The 22,730-nt window shown below is 43.4% G+C and overlaps 2 protein-coding genes across 2 annotated transcripts in view; one reads left to right on the forward strand and one right to left on the reverse strand.

Annotated features, from left to right (window-relative positions):
* Positions 1-7,072, reverse strand: part of LOC128659715 (zinc finger protein OZF) — a 50,766-nt gene extending 43,694 nt beyond the window's left edge. Inside the window, exons 1-2 of the mRNA XM_053713289.1 lie at positions 7,046-7,072; positions 3,218-3,318 (exon numbers count right to left, since the gene is read on the reverse strand). Coding sequence (XP_053569264.1) covers positions 3,218-3,233 — 16 coding nt within the window. The 5' untranslated portion in view covers positions 3,234-3,318; positions 7,046-7,072. The remainder of the gene's footprint in view (positions 1-3,217; positions 3,319-7,045) is intronic.
* Positions 7,073-11,437: 4,365 nt separating this feature from the next.
* LOC128659722 (signal recognition particle 14 kDa protein-like) lies at positions 11,438-11,983 on the forward strand. Its single transcript, XM_053713297.1, has one exon. The coding sequence runs from the start codon at positions 11,455-11,457 to the stop codon at positions 11,863-11,865; it is 411 nt and encodes a 136-aa protein (XP_053569272.1). The 5' UTR covers positions 11,438-11,454; the 3' UTR covers positions 11,866-11,983.
* The last annotated feature ends 10,747 nt before the right edge of the window (positions 11,984-22,730 follow it).

Below are 22,730 nucleotides of genomic sequence, written 5' to 3' on the forward strand. Positions count from 1 at the left end.
AAATCAGCCAATAGGATGAGAGCTACTGAAATCCTATTGGCTGATTTAAACAGGAATGGTGAGTACCCACCTTGGGGTTAGACTAAGGTTTTTTTTTTTTGTTTTTTTTTATTTAGATTAGGGTGGGCATTTTGTAAAAGAGCTAAATGCCCTTTTAAGGGCAATGCCCAACAAATACCCTTTTCAGGGCAATGGGTAGTTTAGGTTTTTAGTGTTAGGTTTTTTATTTTTTGGGGGGTTTTGTTTGTTGGGGGGGGGTGTACTGTTAGGGGAGACTTTGTGTCTTTTTAATGTAAAATAGCTATTAATCTTGGGACAATGCCCTGCAAAAAGCCCTTTTTTTTTAAAAAAAAAAAAAAATTGAAAAATTGTATTTATTGAGAAAAGGTTACAAGCATCAATAGATAAAAATGCTTCCCGCATACATCCATCATACAGCAGATAAAAATACAAATGCAGTTGTATACTAACACCTTTTGCATTTTTTTTTCCAGGATTTCTTATAAGTTCTCTAAACATCAATACAACCACCTGTACAATAAACCAATAACATATGATCACGTCAGAGTCTTATCTTTTTATCAAAGAGTCCCGTCATTGTATATTCAACTCTTCTCGTGAGGCTCCAAGCAGTCCTAACAGATAAACTCTGCTATCAAGAATGTATTTCAAGTTGAACAAGGCTTTATAATAACACCTGGAGCCCTACAACCCCTAGAGTTGTTTTGAAACTGATGTATCAATCAATAATGGTAGCAAGCAGGTCAAAGACTCTCGGGCACAGGAGCCAAGGGGGAGGGATGGGAGTAAGGGAAGGCTAGGAAGGAAAGTGGGGAGGGAGAGGGGGGGGAGAGGGAGAGTCAATCCGAGTCATTCAAAAACAGGGTGTAATCCAAGGGTGTAATGTGGTAACGGGAATGTAAGGATTCTTCCCATAAAAACGTAATCTCCGGGAAGGGGTTGTGGAGATTGTTTCTCATATGTCCATGTTCCTCTAGTTCCAGCAATTCAGACACCCTATCTATCCATAGAGCGTAGGTGGGAGTCACAATGGACTTCCAGTGTCTGGCAATCAGAGACTTAGCTGCATTGAGACATAATTGTATCAAGCGGTGTCGTAATTTACATCTTATGTTCGGTAGGTCATTGAGAAGTACAAATCCTGGGGTGAGGGTTGTTTCTGGGGGGAGAATTTTCTGTAGATGTGTGCCCAAGGAGCTCCAGAATGTCGCTAATCTGGAGCACTGCCACCAAATATGTAGCAAGGAGCCCTGTTCCCCGCATCCTCTCCAGCAAAGCTGGGAAGCGCTCGGGTATATGGAGTGTAAACGCGATGGGGTAAGATACCACCTCGTGAGGACCTTGAAGTTAAAATCCAAAATGTGTGGTGATGTCGAGGCCTTACATGTATTTTGACAATTTTTATCCCATTCTGTCGTGCTAATCACTGTTTGTAATTCTTGCTGCCACTTAATAGTGTATTTTGGGGGTGTCAAGTGTTTGTAGATATTTGCGAGCTAAGGAAAGAGAATGTCGGATTGGTTTGGCCTGGAAACATAATGTCTCAAATGGAGTAAGTTGTCGGATCAGATCTGCTTTGTGTGGGCAGGATGAGATATAGTGTGATATCTGTGCATGTTTTAACCAGTTCTTAGGTCTACCTCCAGTCAGGATGGTAAAACCTGTCTCTACTCACTAGTTTCCCGTTTGTAGTAAAAGTGGTCAGTGGAAGTGTGTGGTCCCACTTGCGTAATCTGTAAAATTTATTGTCTATCCCACCCACTAACTCTGCATTCAAGGGTATAGGAAAAAGGGGAGAGCGTGTGTGAGTGATATTGTTTCCCGAGGAGACCACAGAATCCCAAGATTGAAAATAATGTTTGTGCATTTCTAATGTTGTGCATTGAGGGGGTCTCAGGTCTCGGGGAACCCAACACACTGCGCCAATACTGGGGATTTGTAACAGGTGAGAGTCCAGACACCCCCAAGATTTAGTATCTGAGGATCCATGCCAGTCTAGGACCCTTTGTAAGGTGACTGCAGTATAATACTTCCTAATGTTTGGCAGGCCAAGTCCGCCTCTGTATGTATTTTTAAATAGTGTATTCTTGTTTATACGCTGTTTATGGCTGTCCCACACATCATTGTTAATAAGGGATTGTAATTGGGATATATACCATTTAGGTAATGGGATTGGAATAGCTTGCAATATGTATAAGATTTTTAGCAGGGTCGACATTTTAATCGATTGGATTCTACCAAACCAAGATAGTGGTTTAGAGGTCCAATTCGACAGTTCCCTTTGGGTTCTCTGTAGTAGGGATCTATAATTCTTGTCAAAGAGAACAGATGGATTAGATGAGAGGGCGATCCCTAGGTATTTGATAGAATCTTGCTGGAGCTTGCAAAAAGCCCTTTTAAGGGCTACTGGTAGTTTATTCTTAAAGTAGGGGGTGTTTTATTTTGGGGGGGCTTTTTTATTTTCATAGAGATTAGGTTTATTTTGTAACCTTTGGTAATTTGGTTTTTATTTTCTGTAATGTTAGCCTTTTTTTATTTTTTGTAATCTTAGCATTTTTTTTGTAACTTTAGTATTTTTTAGTTTAGTTAATTTGTGTTAATTTAGGAGGTGTTAGGTTAGGGGGCTTAGTAATTTAATTAGTTATTTGAGTGTTGGGTTTTGGCGGTTTTAGGGGTTAATAGGTTAATTAGGTTTATTGCGATGTTGTTCTTTTTGCGGTTTAGGGGTTAATAGGGTAATTGGGTTTATTGTGATGTGTGGGTTTTGCGGTTTAGGAGTTAATAGGTTTATTAAGTTTATTGCGAGATGTGGGTTTTGCGTTTTAGGGGTTAATAGGTGAATTATGTTTATTGCGATGTGGGGGATTTGCGGTTTAGGGGTTAATAGGGTAATAAGGTTTATTGCGATGTTGGTGGTTGACGGTTAAGGGATTAAGGGGTTAATTACTTTATTATTTTGTGATGTGTGTGAATACTTTGTGTGGGAGGTTCGTTTTTTTTTGTTATACTTCGTGCGGGCAGTGTTTTTTTTTTTTTTTGTAATGCTCCGTTTGTCTTCGCTGCATCCAGGTGAATTCTTTTTGCTGCGCGTGCAGCCAACATTCCACTGAGGATGCGTGCGCAACTGCCGACAGCGACGGACATTACAAACGCAATTATAGTAAAGATAATAATAATGTGTAATAATAATACTCACACAAGTCTTGATCCATTCTGGTAATCAGCCAGGTGGTCCTCAGATTGTTTTGCAATAAATATACGGTTTAGATGCTGTTATGTTCCAATGATCTAGATAGTCTGAAAAAAAATACAAGATAATTAAATAGGTTCAGAAAAAAAAGGTCAGAGCCAGTGCCATTTGCCTGCTACTATTACCCCAGTACAAACCTTTAAATATCAAACATCACAGGACACCCCCAGTACAGCCCTCTCCCAATATAAATATCACACATCACAGGGTACAGCCCTCTCTCCCTATATAAATCACATGGTACAGCCCTCTCCCCTATATAAATATCACACATCACAGGGTACAGCCCTCTCCCCTATATAAATATCACAGGGTACAGCCCTCTCTCCCTATATAAATATCACACATCACAGGGTACAGCCCTCTCTCCCTATATAAATCACATGGTACAGCCCTCTCCCCTATATAAATATCACACATCACAGGGAACAGCCCTCTCCCTATATAAATATCACACATCACAGGGTACAGCCCTCTCCCCTATATAAATATCACACATCACAGGGTACAGCCCTCTCCCCTATATAAATATCACACATCACAGGGTACAGCCCTCTCCCCTATATAAATATCACACATCACAGGGTGCAGCCCTCTCCCCTATATAAATATCACACATCACAGGGTGCAGCCCTCTCTCCTATATAAATATCACACATCACAGGGTGCAGCCCTCTCCCCTATATAAATATCACACATCACAGGGTACAGCCCTCTCCCCTATATAAATATCACACATCACAGGGTGCAGCCCTCTCCCCTATATAAATATCACACATCACAGGGTGCAGCCCTCTCCCCTATATAAATATCACACATCACAGGGTACAGCCCTCTCTCCCTATATAAATATCACACATCACAGGGTACAGCCCTCTCTCCCTATATAAATATCACACATCACAGTGTAAAGCCCTCTCTCCCAATATAAATATCACACATCACAGGGTGCAGCCCTCTCCCTATATAAATATCACACATCACAGGGTACAGCCCTCTCTCTCTATATAAATATCACACATCACAGGGTACAGCCCTCTCTCTATATATAAATATCACACATCACAGGGTACAGCCCTCTCTCCCTATATAAATATCACACATCACAGTGTAAAGCCCTCTCTCCCTATATAAATATCACACATCACAGGGCACAGCCCTCTCTCCTATATAAATATCACACATCACATGGTACAGCCCTGTCTCCCTATATAAATATCACACATCACAGGGTACAGCCCTCTCCTTATATAAATATCACACATCACAGGGTACAGCCCTCTCTCCCTATATAAATATCACACATCACAGGGTACAGCCCTCTCCCCCTATATAAATATCACACATCACAGGGTACAGCCCTCTCCCCCTATATAAATATCACACATCACAGGGTACAGCCCTCTCTCCCTATATAAACATCACATGGTACAGCCCTCTCTCCCTATATAAACATCACACATCACATGGTACAGCCCCCTCTCCCTATATAAATATCACACATCACAGGGTAAAGCCCTCTCACTATATAAATATCACACATCACAGGGTACAGCCCTCTCCTCTGTATAAATATCACACATCACATGGTACAGCCCTCTCTCCCTATATAAATATCACACATCACAGGGTATAGCCCTCTCTCTATATAAATATCACACATCACAGGGTACAGCCCTCTCTCCCTATATAAATATCACACATCACAGGGTACAGCCCTCTCTCCCTATATAAATATCACACATCACAGGGTACAGCCCTCTCTCCCTATATAAATATCACAGGGTACAGCCCTCTCCCCCTATATAAATATCACACATCACAGGGTACAGCCCTCTCTCCCTATATAAATATCACACATCACAGGGTACAGCCCTCTCCCCCTTTATAAATATCACACATCACATGATACAGCCAACTCTCCCCTATATAAATATCACACATCACAGGGTACAGCCCTCTCTCCCTATATAAATATCACACATCACAGGGTACAGCCCTCTCTCCCTATATAAATATCACACATCACAGGGTACATCCCTCTCCCTATATAAATATCACACATCACAGGGTACAGCCCTCTCTCCCTATATAAATATCACACATCACAGGGTACAGCCCTCTCTCCCTATATAAATATCACACATCACAGGGTACAGCCCTCTCTCCCTATATAAATATCACACATCACAGGGTACAGCCCTCTCTCCCTATATAAATATCACACATCACAGGGTACAGCCCTCTCCCTATATAAACATCACAGGGTACAGCCCTCTCTCCCTATATAAATATCACACATCACAGGGTACAGCCCTCTCCCCTATATAAATATCACACATCACAGGGTACAGCCCTCTCCCTATATAAATATCACACATCACAGGGTACAGCCCTCTCTCCCTATATAAATATCACACATCACAGGGTACAGCCCTCTCTCCCTATATAAATATCACACATCACAGGGTACAGCCCTCTCTCCCTATATAAATATCACACAGCACAGGGTACAGCCCTCTCTCCCTATATAAATATCACACATCACAGGTTACAGCCCTCTCTCCCTATATAAATATCACACATCACAGGTTACAGCCCTCTCTCCCTATATAAATATCACACATCACAGGTTACAGCCCTCTCTCCCTATATAAATATCACACATCACAGGGTACAGCCCTCTCTCCCTATATAAATATCACACATCACAGGGTACAGCCTCTCCCTATATAAATATCACACATCACAGGGTACAGCCCTCTCCCTATATAAATATCACACATCACAGGGTACAGCCCTCTCTCCCTATATAAATATCACAGGGTACAGCCCTCTCCCCCTATATAAATATCACACATCACAGGGTACAGCCCTCTCTCCCTATATAAATATAACACATCACAGGGTACAGCCCTCTCTCCCTATATAAATATCACACATCACAGGGTACAGCCCTCTCTCCCTATATAAATATCACACATCACAGGGTACAGCCCTCTCTCCCTATATAAATATCACACATCACAGGGTACAGCCCTCTCTCCCTATATAAATATCACACATCACAGGGTACAGCCCTCTCTCCCTATATAAATATCACACATCACAGGGTACAGCTCTCTCTCCCTATATAAATATCACACATCACAGGGTACAGCCCTCTCCCTATATAAATATCACACATCACAGGGTACAGCCCTCTCCCTATATAAATATCACAGGGTACAGCCCTCTCCCCTATATAAATATCACACATCACAGGGTACAGCCCTCTCCCTATATAAATATCACAGGGTACAGCCCTCTCCCTATATAAATATCACAGGGTACAGCACTCTCTCCCTATATAAATATCACAGGGTACAGCACTCTCTCCCTATATAAATATCACACATCACAGGGTACAGCCCTCTCCCTATATAAATATCACAGGGTACAGCCCTCTCCCTATATAAATATCACAGGGTACAGCCCTCTCCCTATATAAATATCACAGGGTACAGCCCTCTCCCCTATATAAATATCACATGGTACAGCCCTCTCCCCTATATAAATATCACACGGTACAGCCCTCTCCCTATATAAATATCACAGGGTACAGCCCTCTCCCTATATAAATATCACAGGGTACAGCCCTCTCCCCTATATAAATATCACATGGTACAGCCCTCTCCCCTATATAAATATCACATGGTACAGCCCTCTCCCCTATATAAATATCACAGGGCTACAATAAACTTTATATCACACAATAAACACAGCAAAACTCACCTAGCTGCAGCCTGCACAGGAAGTGACATCACACAGAGAGGGAGGGGAGGAAAAGTCAGGCCAATACAGAACTACATGTCCCAGAATGCACTCTAAGATGTCACATGTGATACAGCTGCCAATCACACAAAAACCAGCAAACCGCAAGCTAATTAATATTTGAGCTATAAACTGTTACCATAGAAACAGCTCTTGACAAAAAAATAAAAAAACAAAAGGCCTGATAATTCAGTCTATGTAATCCTGTGATTATTCTTAGAACTGTACCTACCCCAGATGTTGTTAATTAGCTCCCTGCTTTATGTCTCTATTGTCCTCTCCCTGCACCAACTGCTCATTGTCACCTGTACAGTGTATTAACCCTTCACTAGCAGCAGCTCATTGTCACCTGTACAGTGTGTATTAACCCTTCACTAGCAGTAGCTCATTGTCACCCAGATCTGTACAGTGTGTATTAACCCTTCACTAGCAGCAGCTCATTATCACCCAGATCTGTACAGTGTGTATTAACCCTTCACTAGCAGCAGCTCATTGTCACCCAGATCTGTACAGTGTATTAACCCTTCACTAGCAGCAGCTCATTGTCACCCAGATCTGTACAGTGTGTATTAACCCTTCACTAGCAGCAGCTCATTGTCACCCAGATCTGTACAGTGTGTATTAACCCTTCACTAGCAGCAGCTCATTGTCACCCAGATCTGTACAGTGTGTATTAACCCTTCACTAGCAGCAGCTCATTGTCACCCAGATCTGTACAGTGTGTATTAACCCTTCACTAGCAGCAGCTCATTATCACCCAGATCTGTACAGTGTGTATTAACCCTTCACTAGCAGCAGCTCATTGTCACCCAGATCTGTACAGTGTGTATTAACCCTTCACTAACAGCAGCTCATTGTCACCCAGATCTGTACAGTGTGTATTAGCCCTTCACTAGCAGCCGTTCATTGTCACCCAGATCTGTACAGTGTGTATTAACCCTTCACTAGCAGCAGCTCATTGTCACCCAGGTCTGTAGAGTGTGTATTAACCCTTCATTATCAGCAGCTCACTGTCACCCAGATCTGTACAGTGTGTATTAACCCTTCACTAGCAGCAGGTCATTGTCACCCAGATCTGTACACTGTGTATTAATCCTTCACTAGCAGCACCTCATTGTCACCCAGATCTGTACAGTGTATTAACCCTTCACTAGCAGCAGCTCATTGTCACCCAGATCTGTACAGTGTGTATTAACCCTTCACTAGCAGTAGCTCATTGTCACCCAGATCTGTACAGTGTGTATTAACCCTTTACTAGCAGTAGCTCATTGTCACCCAGATCTGTACAGTGTGTATTAACCCTTCACCAGCAGCAGCTCATTATCACTCAGATCTGTACAGTGTATAGTAACCCTTCACTAGCAGCAGCTTATTGTCACCCAGATATGTACAGTGTATTAACCCTTCACTAGCAGCAGCTTATTGTCACCCAGATCTGTACAGTGTGTATTAACCCTTCACTAGCAGCAGCTCATTATCACCCAGATCTGTACAGTGTGTATTAACCCTTCACTAGCAGCAGCTCATTATCACCCAGATCTGTACAGTGTGTATTAACCCTTCACTAGCAGCAGATCATTGTCACCCAGATCTGTACAGTGTATATTAACCCTTCACTAGCAGCAGCTCATTGTCACCCAGGTCTGTACAGTGTGTATTAACCCTTCACTAGCAGCAGCTCATTATCACCCAGATCTGTACAGTGTGTATTAACCCTTCACTAGCAGCAGCTCATTGTCACCCAGATCTGTACAGTGTATTAACCCTTCACTAGCAGCAGCTCATTGTCACCCACATCTTTACAGTGTGTATTAACCCTTCACTAGCAGTAGCTCATTGTCACCCAGATCTGTACAGTGTGTATTAACCCTTCACTAGCAGTAGCTCATTGTCACCCAGATCTGTACAGTGTGTATTAACCCTTCACTAGCAGCAGCTCATTATCACCCAGATCTGTACAGTGTATTTAACCCTTCACTAGCAGCAGCTTATTGTCACCCAGATCTGTACAGTATGTATTAACCCTTCACTAGCAGCAGCTCATTGTCACCCAGATCTGTACAGTGTATTTAACCCTTCACTAGCAGCAGCTTATTGTCACCCAGATCTGTACAGTATGTATTAACCCTTCACTAGCAGCAGCTCATTATCACCCAGATCTGTACAGTGTATTTAACCCTTCACTAGCAGCAGCTTATTATCACCCAGATCTGTACAGTGTATTATTAACCCTTCACTAGCAGTAGCTCATTGTCACCCAGATCTGTACAGTGTGTATTAACCCTTCACTAGCAGCAGCTCATTGTCACCCAGATCAGTACAGTGTATTAACCCTTCACTAGCAGCAGCTCATTGTCACCCAGATCAGTACAGTGTATTAACCCTTCACTAGCAGCAGCTCATTGTCACCCAGATCAGTACAGTGTATTAACCCTTCACTAGCAGCAGCTCATTGTCACCCAGATATGTACAGTGTATTAACCCTTCACTAGCAGCAGCTCATTGTCACCCACATCTTTACAGTGTGTATTAACCCTTCACTAGCAGCAGCTCATTGTCACCCAGATCTGTAGTGTGTATTAACCCTTCACTAGCAGTAGCTCATTGTCACCCAGATCTGTAGTGTGTATTAACCCTTCACTAGCAGTAGCTCATTGTCACCCAGATCTGTACAGTGTATTAACCCTTCACTAGCAGCAGCTCATTGTCACCCAGATCTGTACAGTGTGTATTAACCCTTCGCTTATAACAGCTCATTGTCACCCAGATCTGTACAGTGTGTATTAACCCTTCGCTTATAACAGCTCATTGTCACCCAGATCTGTACAGTGTGTATTAACCCTTCACTAGCACAGAGAGCTGCACAGTGTGTATTAACCCTTCACTAGCACAGAAAGCAGCCCAGTGTGTATTAACCCTTCGCTTATAACAGCTCATTGTCACCCAGATCTGTACAGTGTGTATTAACCCTTCACTAGCACAGAGAGCTGCACAGTGTGTATTAACCCTTCACTAGCACAGAGAGCAGCACAGTGTTTATTAACCCTTCACTAGCACAGAGAGCAGCACAGTGTGTATTAACCCTTCACTAGCACAGAGAGCAGCACAGTGTGTATTAACCCTTCACTAGCACAGAGAGCAGCACAGTGTGTATTAACCCTTCACTAGCACAGAGAGCTGCACAGTGTGTATTAACCCTTCACTAGCACAGAGAGCAGCACAGTGTGTATTAACCCTTCACTAGCAGAGAGAGCAGCACAGTGTGTATTAACCCTTCACTAGCATAGGGAGCAGCACAGTGTGTATTAACCCTTCACTAGCACAGAGAGCTGCACAGTGTGTATTAACCCTTCACTAGCACAGAGAGCTGCACAGTGTGTATTAACCCTTCACTAGCACAGGGAGCAGCACAGTGTGTATTAACCCTTCACTAGCATAGGGAGCAGCACAGTGTGTATTAACCCTTCACTAGCACAGAGAGCAGCACAGTGTGTATTAACCCTTCACTAGCACAGAGAGCTGCACAGTGTGTATTAACCCTTCACTAGCACAGAGAGCAGCACAGTGTGTATTAACCCTTCACTAGCACAGAGAGCTGCACAGTGTGTATTAACCCTTCACTAGCACAGAGAGCTGCACAGTGTGTATTAACCCTTCACTAGCACAGAGAGCTGCACAGTGTGTATTAACCCTTCACTAGCACAGAGAGCAGCACAGTGTGTATTAACCCTTCACTAGCATAGGGAGCAGCACAGTGTGTATTAACCCTTCACTAGCACAGAGAGCAGCACAGTGTGTATTAACCCTTCACTAGCACAGAGAGCAGCACAGTGTGTATTCACCGTTTACTAGCACAGAGAGCAGCACAGTGTGTATTAACCCTTCACTAGCACAGAGAGCTGCACAGTGTGTATTAACCCTTCACTAGCACAGAGAGCAGCACAGTGTGCATTAACCCTTTACTAGCACAGAGAGCAGCACAGTGTGTATTAACCCTTCACTAGCATAGGGAGCAGCACAGTGTGTATTAACCCTTCACTAGCACAGAGAGCAGCACAGTGTGTATTAACCCTTCACTAGCACAGAGAGCAGCACCAGTGTGTATTGACCCTTTACTAGCACAGAGAGCAGCACAGTGTGTATTAACCCTTCACTAGCACAGAGAGCTGCACAGTGTGTATTAACCCTTCACTAGCACAGAGAGCAGCACAGTGTGTATTAACCCTTCACTAGCACAGAGAGCAGCACAGTGTGTATTAACCCTTCACTAGCATAGGGAGCAGCACAGTGTGTATTAACCCTTCACTAGCACAGAGAGCTGCACAGTATGTATTAACCCTTCAATAGGCTGAGCTCATCTCTGTTGGAAGATGGTTTTGCTGGAGAGTGAGCAGTTTCTGAGTGAGCTGTCACGGTTATTTCAGAAATGCCAGACATCGGGAAGTGTTTATATAACATTGAAGAAATATGATGGCCGAACAAAGCCAATTCCACGCAAGGGCCACCCAGATAACTTTGAGCCAGCTGACAATAAGTGTCTTTTGAGAGCTACAGACGGAAAGAGAAAAATAAGTACAGTGGTCAGCTCAAAAGATGTGAACAAATTCCAAATGTCTTATTCTAACCTTCTCAGAGCAAACATGGACGGACTGAAAAAGAAAGACAAGAAAAGCAAAAACAGGAAGAGTAGTGCAGCACAAGGATTCATTCGGACTTGTGTACAATCCTTAACGCTTGCTGTTTGCCTCATGGGCTTCAGTCACGGCTATTGTTTGACTTGAATCCATACTTGCTGCCTGTATAATGTGTTCATTTTATAAGATAGCTTCTCCATACCCCTGACATTTTGTTTCTACATCTGGTCAGGGTGCTAAATTGGGTATTTAAACGTTCACTCGGTTCCACGCAGGTGCTAATTCCATGTTCTCATTGGCTATAAACCCTTTAGACTGAACCTGCTACATATTTATTGTGGTGCTTGTCTATACTGTACACCTATTCTTGGGCATAGTTATTTCAGACCCCTAGAAAGGCTGTCATCCTTAATATTTATATATTTTTTTGAGAACCAAGAAACACTGCTTACACTTTCCAATAATAGAATCTGTTTTATTGACGTCATGATACAGATTATAAGGAATAATTTATTTCAACATGAAAATGAATTTGTCGTTATTGTTTTAAAAGAATCCTTTAAAATGTTGCAAAACTCCAGTTCTTTTGATTGCTGATGGGTAAGCATACATTGTGTTGTAGATTTCTGTTATTCATTTTCTCTTCTGCCAACAGGTTATATGGACCTTTTTGAAAAACTTTTCTTTATATTAATTTTTCATTGGGAAATCTAAAACCTGTTATTTGAAATTTACATTTTTCTGGGAACAATATTTGTATTAAAAAATTTATTTCAGGCAATTTTGTTTTTTTCCTGAAAGTAAAGAATGATCTGATCTTCAGGGTGTCAGATATAAAGATAGATACTAGTGTCTGGCCACCAATTTACTTTTTCTTTTTTTTTTTGGTTTAACATGTTTAATTTCTTCTTGGAAAGTGAATAAAGGAATTTACTAAAAAAAAAAAACCTTCAATAGCATAGAGAGCAGCACAGTGTGTATTAACCCTTCACTGGCACAGAGAGCAGCACAGTGTGTATTAACCCTTCACTAGCACAGAGAGCAGCACAGTGTGTATTAACCCTTCACTAGCACAGAGAGCTGCACAGTGTGTATTAACCCTTCACTAGCACAGAGAGCAGTACAGTGTGTATTAACCCTTCACTAGCACAGAGAGCAGCACAGTGTGTATTAACCCTTCACTAGCACAGAGAGCACCACAGTGTGTATTAACCCTTCACTAGCACAGAGAACAGCACAGTGTGTATTAACCCTAAACTAGCACAGAGAGCAGCACAGTGTGTATTAACCCTTCATTAGCACAGAGAGCAGCACAGTGTGTATTAACCCTTCACTAGCACAGAGAGCTGCACAGTGTGTATTAACCCTTCCCTAGCACAGAGAGCTGCACAGTGTGTATTAACCCTTCACTAACACAGAGAGCAGCACAGTGTGTATTAACCCTTCACTAGCACAGAGAGCTGCACAGTGTGTATTAACCCTTCACTAGAACAGAGAGCTGCACAGTGTGTATTAACCCTTCACTAGCACAGAGAGCTGCACAGTGTGTATTAACCCATCACTAGCACAGAGAGCAGCACAGTGTGTATTAACCCTTCACTAGCACAGAGAGCTGCACAGTGTGTATTAACCCTTCATTAGCACAGAGAGCAGCACAGTGTGTATTAACCCTTCATTAGCACAGAGAGCAGCACAGTGTGTATTAACCCTTCACTAGCACAGAGAGCAGCACAGTGTGTATTAACCCTTCACTAGCACAGAGAGCAGCACAGTGTGTATTAACCCTTCATTAGCACAGAGAGCAGCACAGTGTGTATTAACCCTTCACTAGCACAGAGAGCAGCACAGTGTGTATTAACCATTCACTAGCACAGAGAGCAGCACAGTGTGTATTAACCCTTCACTAGCACAGAGAGCTGCACAGTATGTATTAACCCTTTACTAGCACAGAGAGCTGCACAGTGTGTATTAACCCTTCACTAGTACAGAGAGCTGCACAGTGTGTATTAACCCTTCACTAGCACAGAGAGCAGCACAGTGTGTATTAACCATTCACTGGCACAGAGAGCAGCACAGTGTGTATTAACCCTTCACTAGCACAGAGAGTTGCACAGTGTGTATTAACCCTTCACTAGCACAGTGTGTATTAACCCTTCACTAGGACAGAGAGCAGCACAGTGTGTATTAACCCTTCACTAGCACAGAGAGCAGCACAGTGTGTATTAACTCCTTCACTAGCACAGAGAGCAGCACAATGTGTATTAACCCTTCACTGGCACAGAGAGCAGCACAGTGTGTATTAACCCCTTCACTAGCACAGAGAGCAGCACAGTGTGTATTAACCTTTTCACTAGCACAGAGAGTACAGTGTGTATTAACCCTTCACTAGCACAGAGAGCAGCACAGTGTGTATTAACCCTTCACTAGCACAGAAAGCAGCACAGTGTGTATTAACCCTTCACTTGCACAGAGAGCAGCAGTGTTTTAACCCCTTCACTAGCATAGAAAGTAGTAGAATGTGTATTAAACCTTCATTAACACAGAGAGCTGCATATTGTGTATTAACCCTTCACTAGAACAGAGTGCTGCATATTGTGTATTAACTCTTCACTAACACAGAAATCAGCACAGTATGTATTAACCCTTCACTAGCACAGAAAGCAGTACAGTGTGTATTAACCCTTCACTAGCACAGATAGCATCACATTGTGTATTAACCCTTCACTAGCACAGAGAGCTGCACAGTGTGTATTAACCCTTCACTAGCACAGAGAGCAGGACAGTGTGTATTAACCCTTCACTAGCACAGACAGCAGCACAGTATGTATTAACCCTTCACTAGCACAGAGAGCAGCACAGTGTGTATTAACCCTTCACTAGCACAGAGAGCAGCACAGTGTGTATTAACCCTTCACTAGCACAGAGAGCAGCACAGTGTGTATTAACCCTTCACTAGCACAGAGAGCAGCACAGTGTGTATTAACCATTCACTGGCACAGAGAGCAGCACAGTATGTATTAACCCTTCACTAGCACAGAGAGCAGCACAGTGTGTATTAACCCTTCACTAGCACAGAGAGCAGCACAGCACAGTGTGTATTAACCCTTCACTAGCACAGAGAGCAGCACAGTGTGTATTAACCATTCACTGGCACAGAGAGCAGCACAGTGTGTATTAACCCTTCACTAGCACAGAGAGTTGCACAGTGTGTATTAACCCTTCACTAGCACAGTGTGTATTAACCCTTCACTAGGACAGAGAGCAGCACAGTGTGTATTAACCCTTCACTAGCACAGAGAGCAGCACAGTGTGTATTAACCCTTCACTGGCACAGAGAGCAGCACAGTGTGTATTAACCCTTCACTAGCACAGAGAGCAGCACAGTGTGTATTAACCCCTTCACTAGCACAGAGAGCAGCAGTGTGTATTAACCCTTCACTGGCACAGAGAGCAGCACAGTGTGTATTAACTCCTTCACTAGCACAGAGAGCAGCACAATGTGTATTAACCCTTCACTGGCACAGAGAGCAGCACAGTGTGTATTAACCCCTTCACTAGCACAGAGAGCAGCACAGTGTGTATTAACCTTTTCACTAGCACAGAGAGTACAGTGTGTATTAACCCTTCACTAGCACAGAGAGCAGCACAGTGTGTATTAACCCTTCACTAGCACAGAAAGCAGCACAGTGTGTATTAACCCTTCACTTGCACAGAGAGCAGCAGTGTTTTAACCCCTTCACTAGCATAGAAAGTAGTAGAATGTGTATTAAACCTTCATTAACACAGAGAGCTGCACAGTGTGTATTAACTCTTCACTAACACAGAAATCAGCACAGTATGTATTAACCCTTCACTAGCACAGAAAGCAGTACAGTGTGTATTAACCCTTCACTAGCACAGATAGCATCACATTGTGTATTAACCCTTCACTAGCACAGAGAGCTGCACAGTGTGTATTAACCCTTCACTAGCACAGAGAGCAGGACAGTGTGTATTAACCCTTCACTAGCACAGACAGCAGCACAGTATGTATTAACCCTTCACTAGCACAGAGAGCAGCACAGTGTGTATTAACCCTTTACTAGCACAGAGAGCAGCACAGTGTGTATTAACCCTTCACTAGCACAGAGAGCAGCACAGTGTGTATTAACCCTTCACTAGCACAGAGAGCAGCACAGTGTGTATTAACCATTCACTGGCACAGAGAGCAGCACAGTATGTATTAACCCTTCACTAGCACAGAGAGCAGCACAGTGTGTATTAACCCTTCACTAGCACAGAGAGCAGCACAGCACAGTGTGTATTAACCCTTCACTAGCACAGAGAGCAGCACAGTGTGTATTAACCCTTCACTAACACAGAGAGCAGCACAGTGTGTATTAACCCCTTCACTAGCACAGAGAGCTGCACAGTGTGTATTAACCCTTCACTAGCACAGAGAGCAGCACAGTGTGTATTAACCCTTCACTAGCACAGAGAGCAGCACAGTGTGTATTAACCCTTCACTAGCACAGAGAGCAGCACAGTGTGTATTAACCCTTCACTAGCACAGAGAGCTGCACAGTGTGTATTAACCCTTCACTAGCACAGAGAGCAGTACAGTGTTTATTAACCCTTCACTAGCACAGAGAGCAGCACAGTGTGTATTAACCCTTCACTAGCACAGAGAGCACCACAGTGTGTATTAACCCTTCACTAGCACAGAGAACAGCACAGTGTGTATTAACCCTAAACTAGCACAGAGAGCAGCACAGTGTGTATTAACCCTTCATTAGCACAGAGAGCAGCACAGTGTGTATTAACCCTTCACTAGCACAGAGAGCTGCACAGTGTGTATTAACCCTTCCCTAGCACAGAGAGCTGCACAGTGTGTATTAACCCTTCACTAACACAGAGAGCAGCACAGTGTGTATTAACCCTTCACTAGCACAGAGAGCTGCACAGTGTGTATTAACCCTTCACTAGAACAGAGAGCTGCACAGTGTGTATTAACCCTTCACTAGCACAGAGAGCAGCACAGTGTGTATTAACCCATCACTAGCACAGAGAGCAGCACAGTGTGTATTAACCCTTCACTAGCACAGAGAGCTGCACAGTGTGTATTAACCCTTCATTAGCACAGAGAGCAGCACAGTGTGTATTAACCCTTCATTAGCACAGAGAGCAGCACAGTGTGTATTAACCCTTCACTAGCACAGAGAGCAGCACAGTGTGTATTAACCCTTCACTAGCACAGAGAGCAGCACAGTGTGTATTAACCCTTCATTAGCACAGAGAGCAGCACAGTGTGTATTAACCCTTCACTAGCACAGAGAGCAGCACAGTGTGTATTAACCATTCACTAGCACAGAGAGCAGCACAGTGTGTATTAACCCTTCACTAGCACAGAGAGCTGCACAGTATGTATTAACCCTTTACTAGCACAGAGAGCTGCACAGTGTGTATTAACCCTTCACTAGTACAGAGAGCTGCACAGTGTGTATTAACCCTTCACTAGCACAGAGAGCAGCACAGTGTGTATTAACCATTCACTGGCACAGAGAGCAGCACAGTGTGTATTAACCCTTCACTAGCACAGAGAGCAGCACAGTGTGTATTAACTCCTTCACTAGCACAGAGAGCAGCACAATGTGTATTAACCCTTCACTGGCACAGAGAGCAGCACAGTGTGTATTAACCCCTTCACTAGCACAGAGAGCAGCACAGTGTGTATTAACCTTTTCACTAGCACAGAGAGTACAGTGTGTATTAACCCTTCACTAGCACAGAGAGCAGCACAGTGTGTATTAACCCTTCACTAGCACAGAAAGCAGCACAGTGTGTATTAACCCTTCACTTGCACAGAGAGCAGCAGTGTTTTAACCCCTTCACTAGCATAGAAAGTAGTAGAATGTGTATTAAACCTTCATTAACACAGAGAGCTGCATATTGTGTATTAACCCTTCACTAGAACAGAGTGCTGCATATTGTGTATTAACTCTTCACTAACACAGAAATCAGCACAGTATGTATTAACCCTTCACTAGCACAGAAAGCAGTACAGTGTGTATTAACCCTTCACTAGCACAGATAGCATCACATTGTGTATTAACCCTTCACTAGCACAGAGAGCTGCACAGTGTGTATTAACCCTTCACTAGCACAGAGAGCAGGACAGTGTGTATTAACCCTTCACTAGCACAGACAGCAGCACAGTATGTATTAACCCTTCACTAGCACAGAGAGCAGCACAGTGTGTATTAACCCTTCACTAGCACAGAGAGCAGCACAGTGTGTATTAACCCTTCACTAGCACAGAGAGCAGCACAGTGTGTATTAACCCTTCACTAGCACAGAGAGCAGCACAGTGTGTATTAACCATTCACTGGCACAGAGAGCAGCACAGTATGTATTAACCCTTCACTAGCACAGAGAGCAGCACAGTGTGTATTAACCCTTCACTAGCACAGAGAGCAGCACAGCACAGTGTGTATTAACCCTTCACTAGCACAGAGAGCAGCACAGTGTGTATTAACCATTCACTGGCACAGAGAGCAGCACAGTGTGTATTAACCCTTCACTAGCACAGAGAGTTGCACAGTGTGTATTAACCCTTCACTAGCACAGTGTATATTAACCCTTCACTAGGACAGAGAGCAGCACAGTGTGTATTAACCCTTCACTAGCACAGAGAGCAGCACAGTGTGTATTAACCCTTCACTGGCACAGAGAGCAGCACAGTGTGTATTAACCCTTCACTAGCACAGAGAGCAGCACAGTGTGTACTAACCCCTTCACTAGCACAGAGAGCAGCAGTGTGTATTAACCCTTCACTGGCACAGAGAGCAGCACAGTGTGTATTAACTCCTTCACTAGCACAGAGAGCAGCACAATGTGTATTAACCCTTCACTGGCACAGAGAGCAGCACAGTGTGTATTAACCCCTTCACTAGCACAGAGAGCAGCACAGTGAGTATTAACCTTTTCACTAGCACAGAGAGTACAGTGTGTATTAACCCTTCACTAGCACAGAGAGCAGCACAGTGTGTATTAACCCTTCACTAGCACAGAAAGCAGCACAGTGTGTATTAACCCTTCACTTGCACAGAGAGCAGCAGTGTTTTAACCCCTTCACTAGCATAGAAAGTAGTAGAATGTGTATTAAACCTTCATTAACACAGAGAGCTGCATATTGTGTATTAACCCTTCACTAGAACAGAGTGCTGCATATTGTGTATTAACTCTTCACTAACACAGAAATCAGCACAGTATGTATTAACCCTTCACTAGCACAGAAAGCAGTACAGTGTGTATTAACCCTTCACTAGCACAGATAGCATCACATTGTGTATTAACCCTTCACTAGCACAGAGAGCTGCACAGTGTGTATTAACCCTTCACTAGCACAGAGAGCAGGACAGTGTGTATTAACCCTTCACTAGCACAGACAGCAGCACAGTATGTATTAACCCTTCACTAGCACAGAGAGCAGCACAGTGTGTATTAACCCTTCACTAGCACAGAGAGCAGCACAGTGTGTATTAACCCTTCACTAGCACAGAGAGCAGCACAGTGTGTATTAACCCTTCACTAGCACAGAGAGCAGCACAGTGTGTATTAACCATTCACTGGCACAGAGAGCAGCACAGTATGTATTAACCCTTCACTAGCACAGAGAGCAGCACAGTGTGTATTAACCATTCACTAGCACAGAGAGCAGCACAGCACAGTGTGTATTAACCCTTCACTAGCACAGAGAGCAGCACAGTGTGTATTAACCCTTCACTAACACAGAGAGCAGCACAGTGTGTATTAACCCCTTCACTAGCACAGAGAGCTGCACAGTGTGTATTAACCCTTCACTAGCACAGAGAGCAGCACAGTGTGTATTAACCCTTCACTAGCACAGAGAGCAGCACAGTGTGTATTAACCCTTCACTAGCACAGAGAGCTGCAGTGTGTATAAACGCTTCTCTAGCACAGAGAGCAGCACAGTGTGTATTAACCCTTCACTAGCACAGAGAGCAGCACAGTGTGTATTAACCCATCACTAGCACAGAGAGCAGCACAGTGTGTATTAACCTATCACTAGTACAGAGAGCAGCACAGTGTGTATTAACCCTTCACTAGCACAGAGAGTAGCACAGTGTGTATTAACCTATCACTAGTACAGAGAGCAGCACAGTGTGTATTAACTCTTCACTAGCACAGAGAGCAGCACAGTGTGTATTAACCCTTTACTATCACAGAGAGCAGCATAGCGTATATTAACCCTTCACTGGCACAGAGAGCTGTACAGTGTGTATTAACCCTTCACTAGCACAGAGAGCTGCACAGTGTGTATTAACCTTTTCACTAGCACAGAGAGCAGTAGTGTGTTTTAACCCCTTCACTATCACAGAAAGCTGCACAGTGTGTACTATTCATTCACTAGCACAGAGAGCAGCACAGTGTGTATTAACCCTTCACTAGCACAGAGAGCAGCACAGTGTGTATTAACCCTTCACTGGCACAGAGAGCAGCACAGTGTGTATTTACCCTTCACTGGCACAGAGAGCTGCACAGTGTGTATTAACCCTTCACTAGCACAGAGAGCTGCACAGTGTGTATTAACCCTTCACTAGCACAGAGAGCAGCACAGTGTGTATTAACCCTTCACTAGCACAGAGAGCAGCACAGTGTGTATTAACCCTTCACTAGCACAGATAGCAGCACAGTGTGTATTAACCCTTCACTAGCACAGAGAGTAGCACAGTGTGTATTAACCTATTCACTAGTACAAAAGAGCTGCACAGTGTGTATTAACCCTTCACTAGCACAGAGAGCAGCACAGTGTGTATTAACCCTTCACTAGCACAGAGAGCAGCACAGTGTGTATTAACCCTTCACTAGCACAGAGAGCAGCACAGTGTGTATTAACCCTTCACTAGCACAGAGAGCAGCACAGTGTGTATTAACCCTTCACTAGCACAGAGAGCTGCACAGTGTGTATTAACCCTTCACTAGCACAGAGAGCTGCACAGTGTGTATTAACCCTTCACTAGCACAGAGAGCAGCACAGTGTGTATTAACCCCTTCACTAGCACAGAGAGCAGCACAGTGTGTATTAACCCTTCACTAGCACAGAGAGCAGCACAGTGTGTATTAACCCTTCACTAGCACAGAGAGCAGCACAGTTTGTATTAACCCTTCACTAGCACAGAGAGCAGCACAGTGTGTATTAACCCTTCACTAGCACAGAGAGCAGCACAGTGTGTATTAACCCTTCACTAGCACAGAGAGCTGCACAGTGTGTATTAACCCTTCACTAGCACAGAGAGCAGCACAGTGTGTATTAACCCTTCACCTAGCACAGAGAGCTGCACAGTGTGTATTAACCCTTCACTAGCACAGAGAGCTGCACAGTGTGTATTAACCCTTCACTAGCACAGAGAGCAGCACAGTGTGTATTAACCCTTCACTAGCACAGAGAGCAGCACAGTGTGTATTAACCCTTCACTAGCACAGAGAGCAGCACAGTGTGTATTAACCCTTCACTAGCACAGAGAGCAGCACAGTGTGTATTAACCCCTTCACTAGCACAGAGAGCAGCACAGTGTGTATTAACCCTTCACTAGCACAGAGAGCAGCACAGTGTGTATTAACCCTTCACTAGCACAGAGAGCAGCACAGTGTGTATTAACCCTTCACTAGCACAGAGAGCTGCACAGTGTGTATTAACCCTTCACCTAGCACAGAGAGCAGCACAGTGTGTATTAACCCTTCACTAGCACAGAGAGCAGCACAGTGTGTATTAACCCTTCACCAGCACAGAGAGCTGCACAGTGTGTATTAACCCTTCACTAGCACAGAGAGCTGCACAGTGTGTATTAACCCTTCACTAGCACAGAGAGCTGCACAGTGTGTATTAACCCTTCACTAGCACAGAGAGCATCACAGTGTGTATTAACCCTTCACTAGCACAGAGAGCTGCACAGTGTGTATTAACCCTTCACTAGCACAGAGAGCAGCACAGTGTGTATTAACCCTTCACTAGCACAGAGAGCAGCACAGTGTGTATTAACCCTTCACTAGCACAGAGAGCTGCACAGTGTGTATTAACCCTTCACTAGCACAGAGAGCAGCACAGTGTGTATTAACCCTTCACTAGCACAGAGAGCAGCACAGTGTGTATTAACCCTTCACTAGCACAGAGAGCAGCACAGTGTGTATTAACCCTTCACTAGCACAGAGAGCAGCACAGTGTGTATTAACCCTTCACTAGCACAGAGAGCTGCACAGTGTGTATTAACCCTTCACTAGCACAGAGAGCAGCACAGTGTGTATTAACCCTTCACTAGCACAGAGAGCAGCACAGTGTGTATTAACCCTTCACTAGCACAGAGAGCAGCACAGTGTGTATTAACCCTTCACTAGCACAGAGAGCTGCACAGTGTGTACTGTTTGACAAAGGGACAATGGCAATATTGTAGGCAATTTCCGTTTGATTTATAACTTATTTTATATAAGGGAGTGGTGCTTTGCATAAAAGTTATATAGAATTGTTATGTAGATCAAAAGAAGAATGCACTTAAGTATGCATTCCAGCACTCTTGTCCAGACTAGTGAGGCTGAACAATTCAAATGAAATGTAACCTTTATTAAATCATTTACAAATCTGATAGTAAATAAAAGCAATTATGACAACCAGTATAATATATAGCATATGTGGTCACATGAACATAAATAATTTTTATGCCTTTAAATTTCACATCTAGTTGTGCCACATTGTGAAAAGAGTTGAGGGAGCTCAGTAACAGTAAATGTCCAACATCCTAATCAATAATGTAGGTTTGTAAATAGATGTTGTAAGTCGTCAACAGATAGGCTTACTGCAGTGTATCTGAGTAGTATGGTATACTGAGGAAATAGATCATGTAAATAAAGCTGCCTAGTATGGTTAAGAGGTTATATATAAATATGCAATCAGATTAAGGGTGAATATATCATCTACAATAGTGGCGTTACACTCCACAGACTCGTATTTAAGTATA

The sequence above is a fragment of the Bombina bombina genome, chromosome 5, assembly GCF_027579735.1.
Source record: "Bombina bombina isolate aBomBom1 chromosome 5, aBomBom1.pri, whole genome shotgun sequence".
Taxonomy (NCBI): Eukaryota; Metazoa; Chordata; class Amphibia; order Anura; family Bombinatoridae; genus Bombina; species Bombina bombina.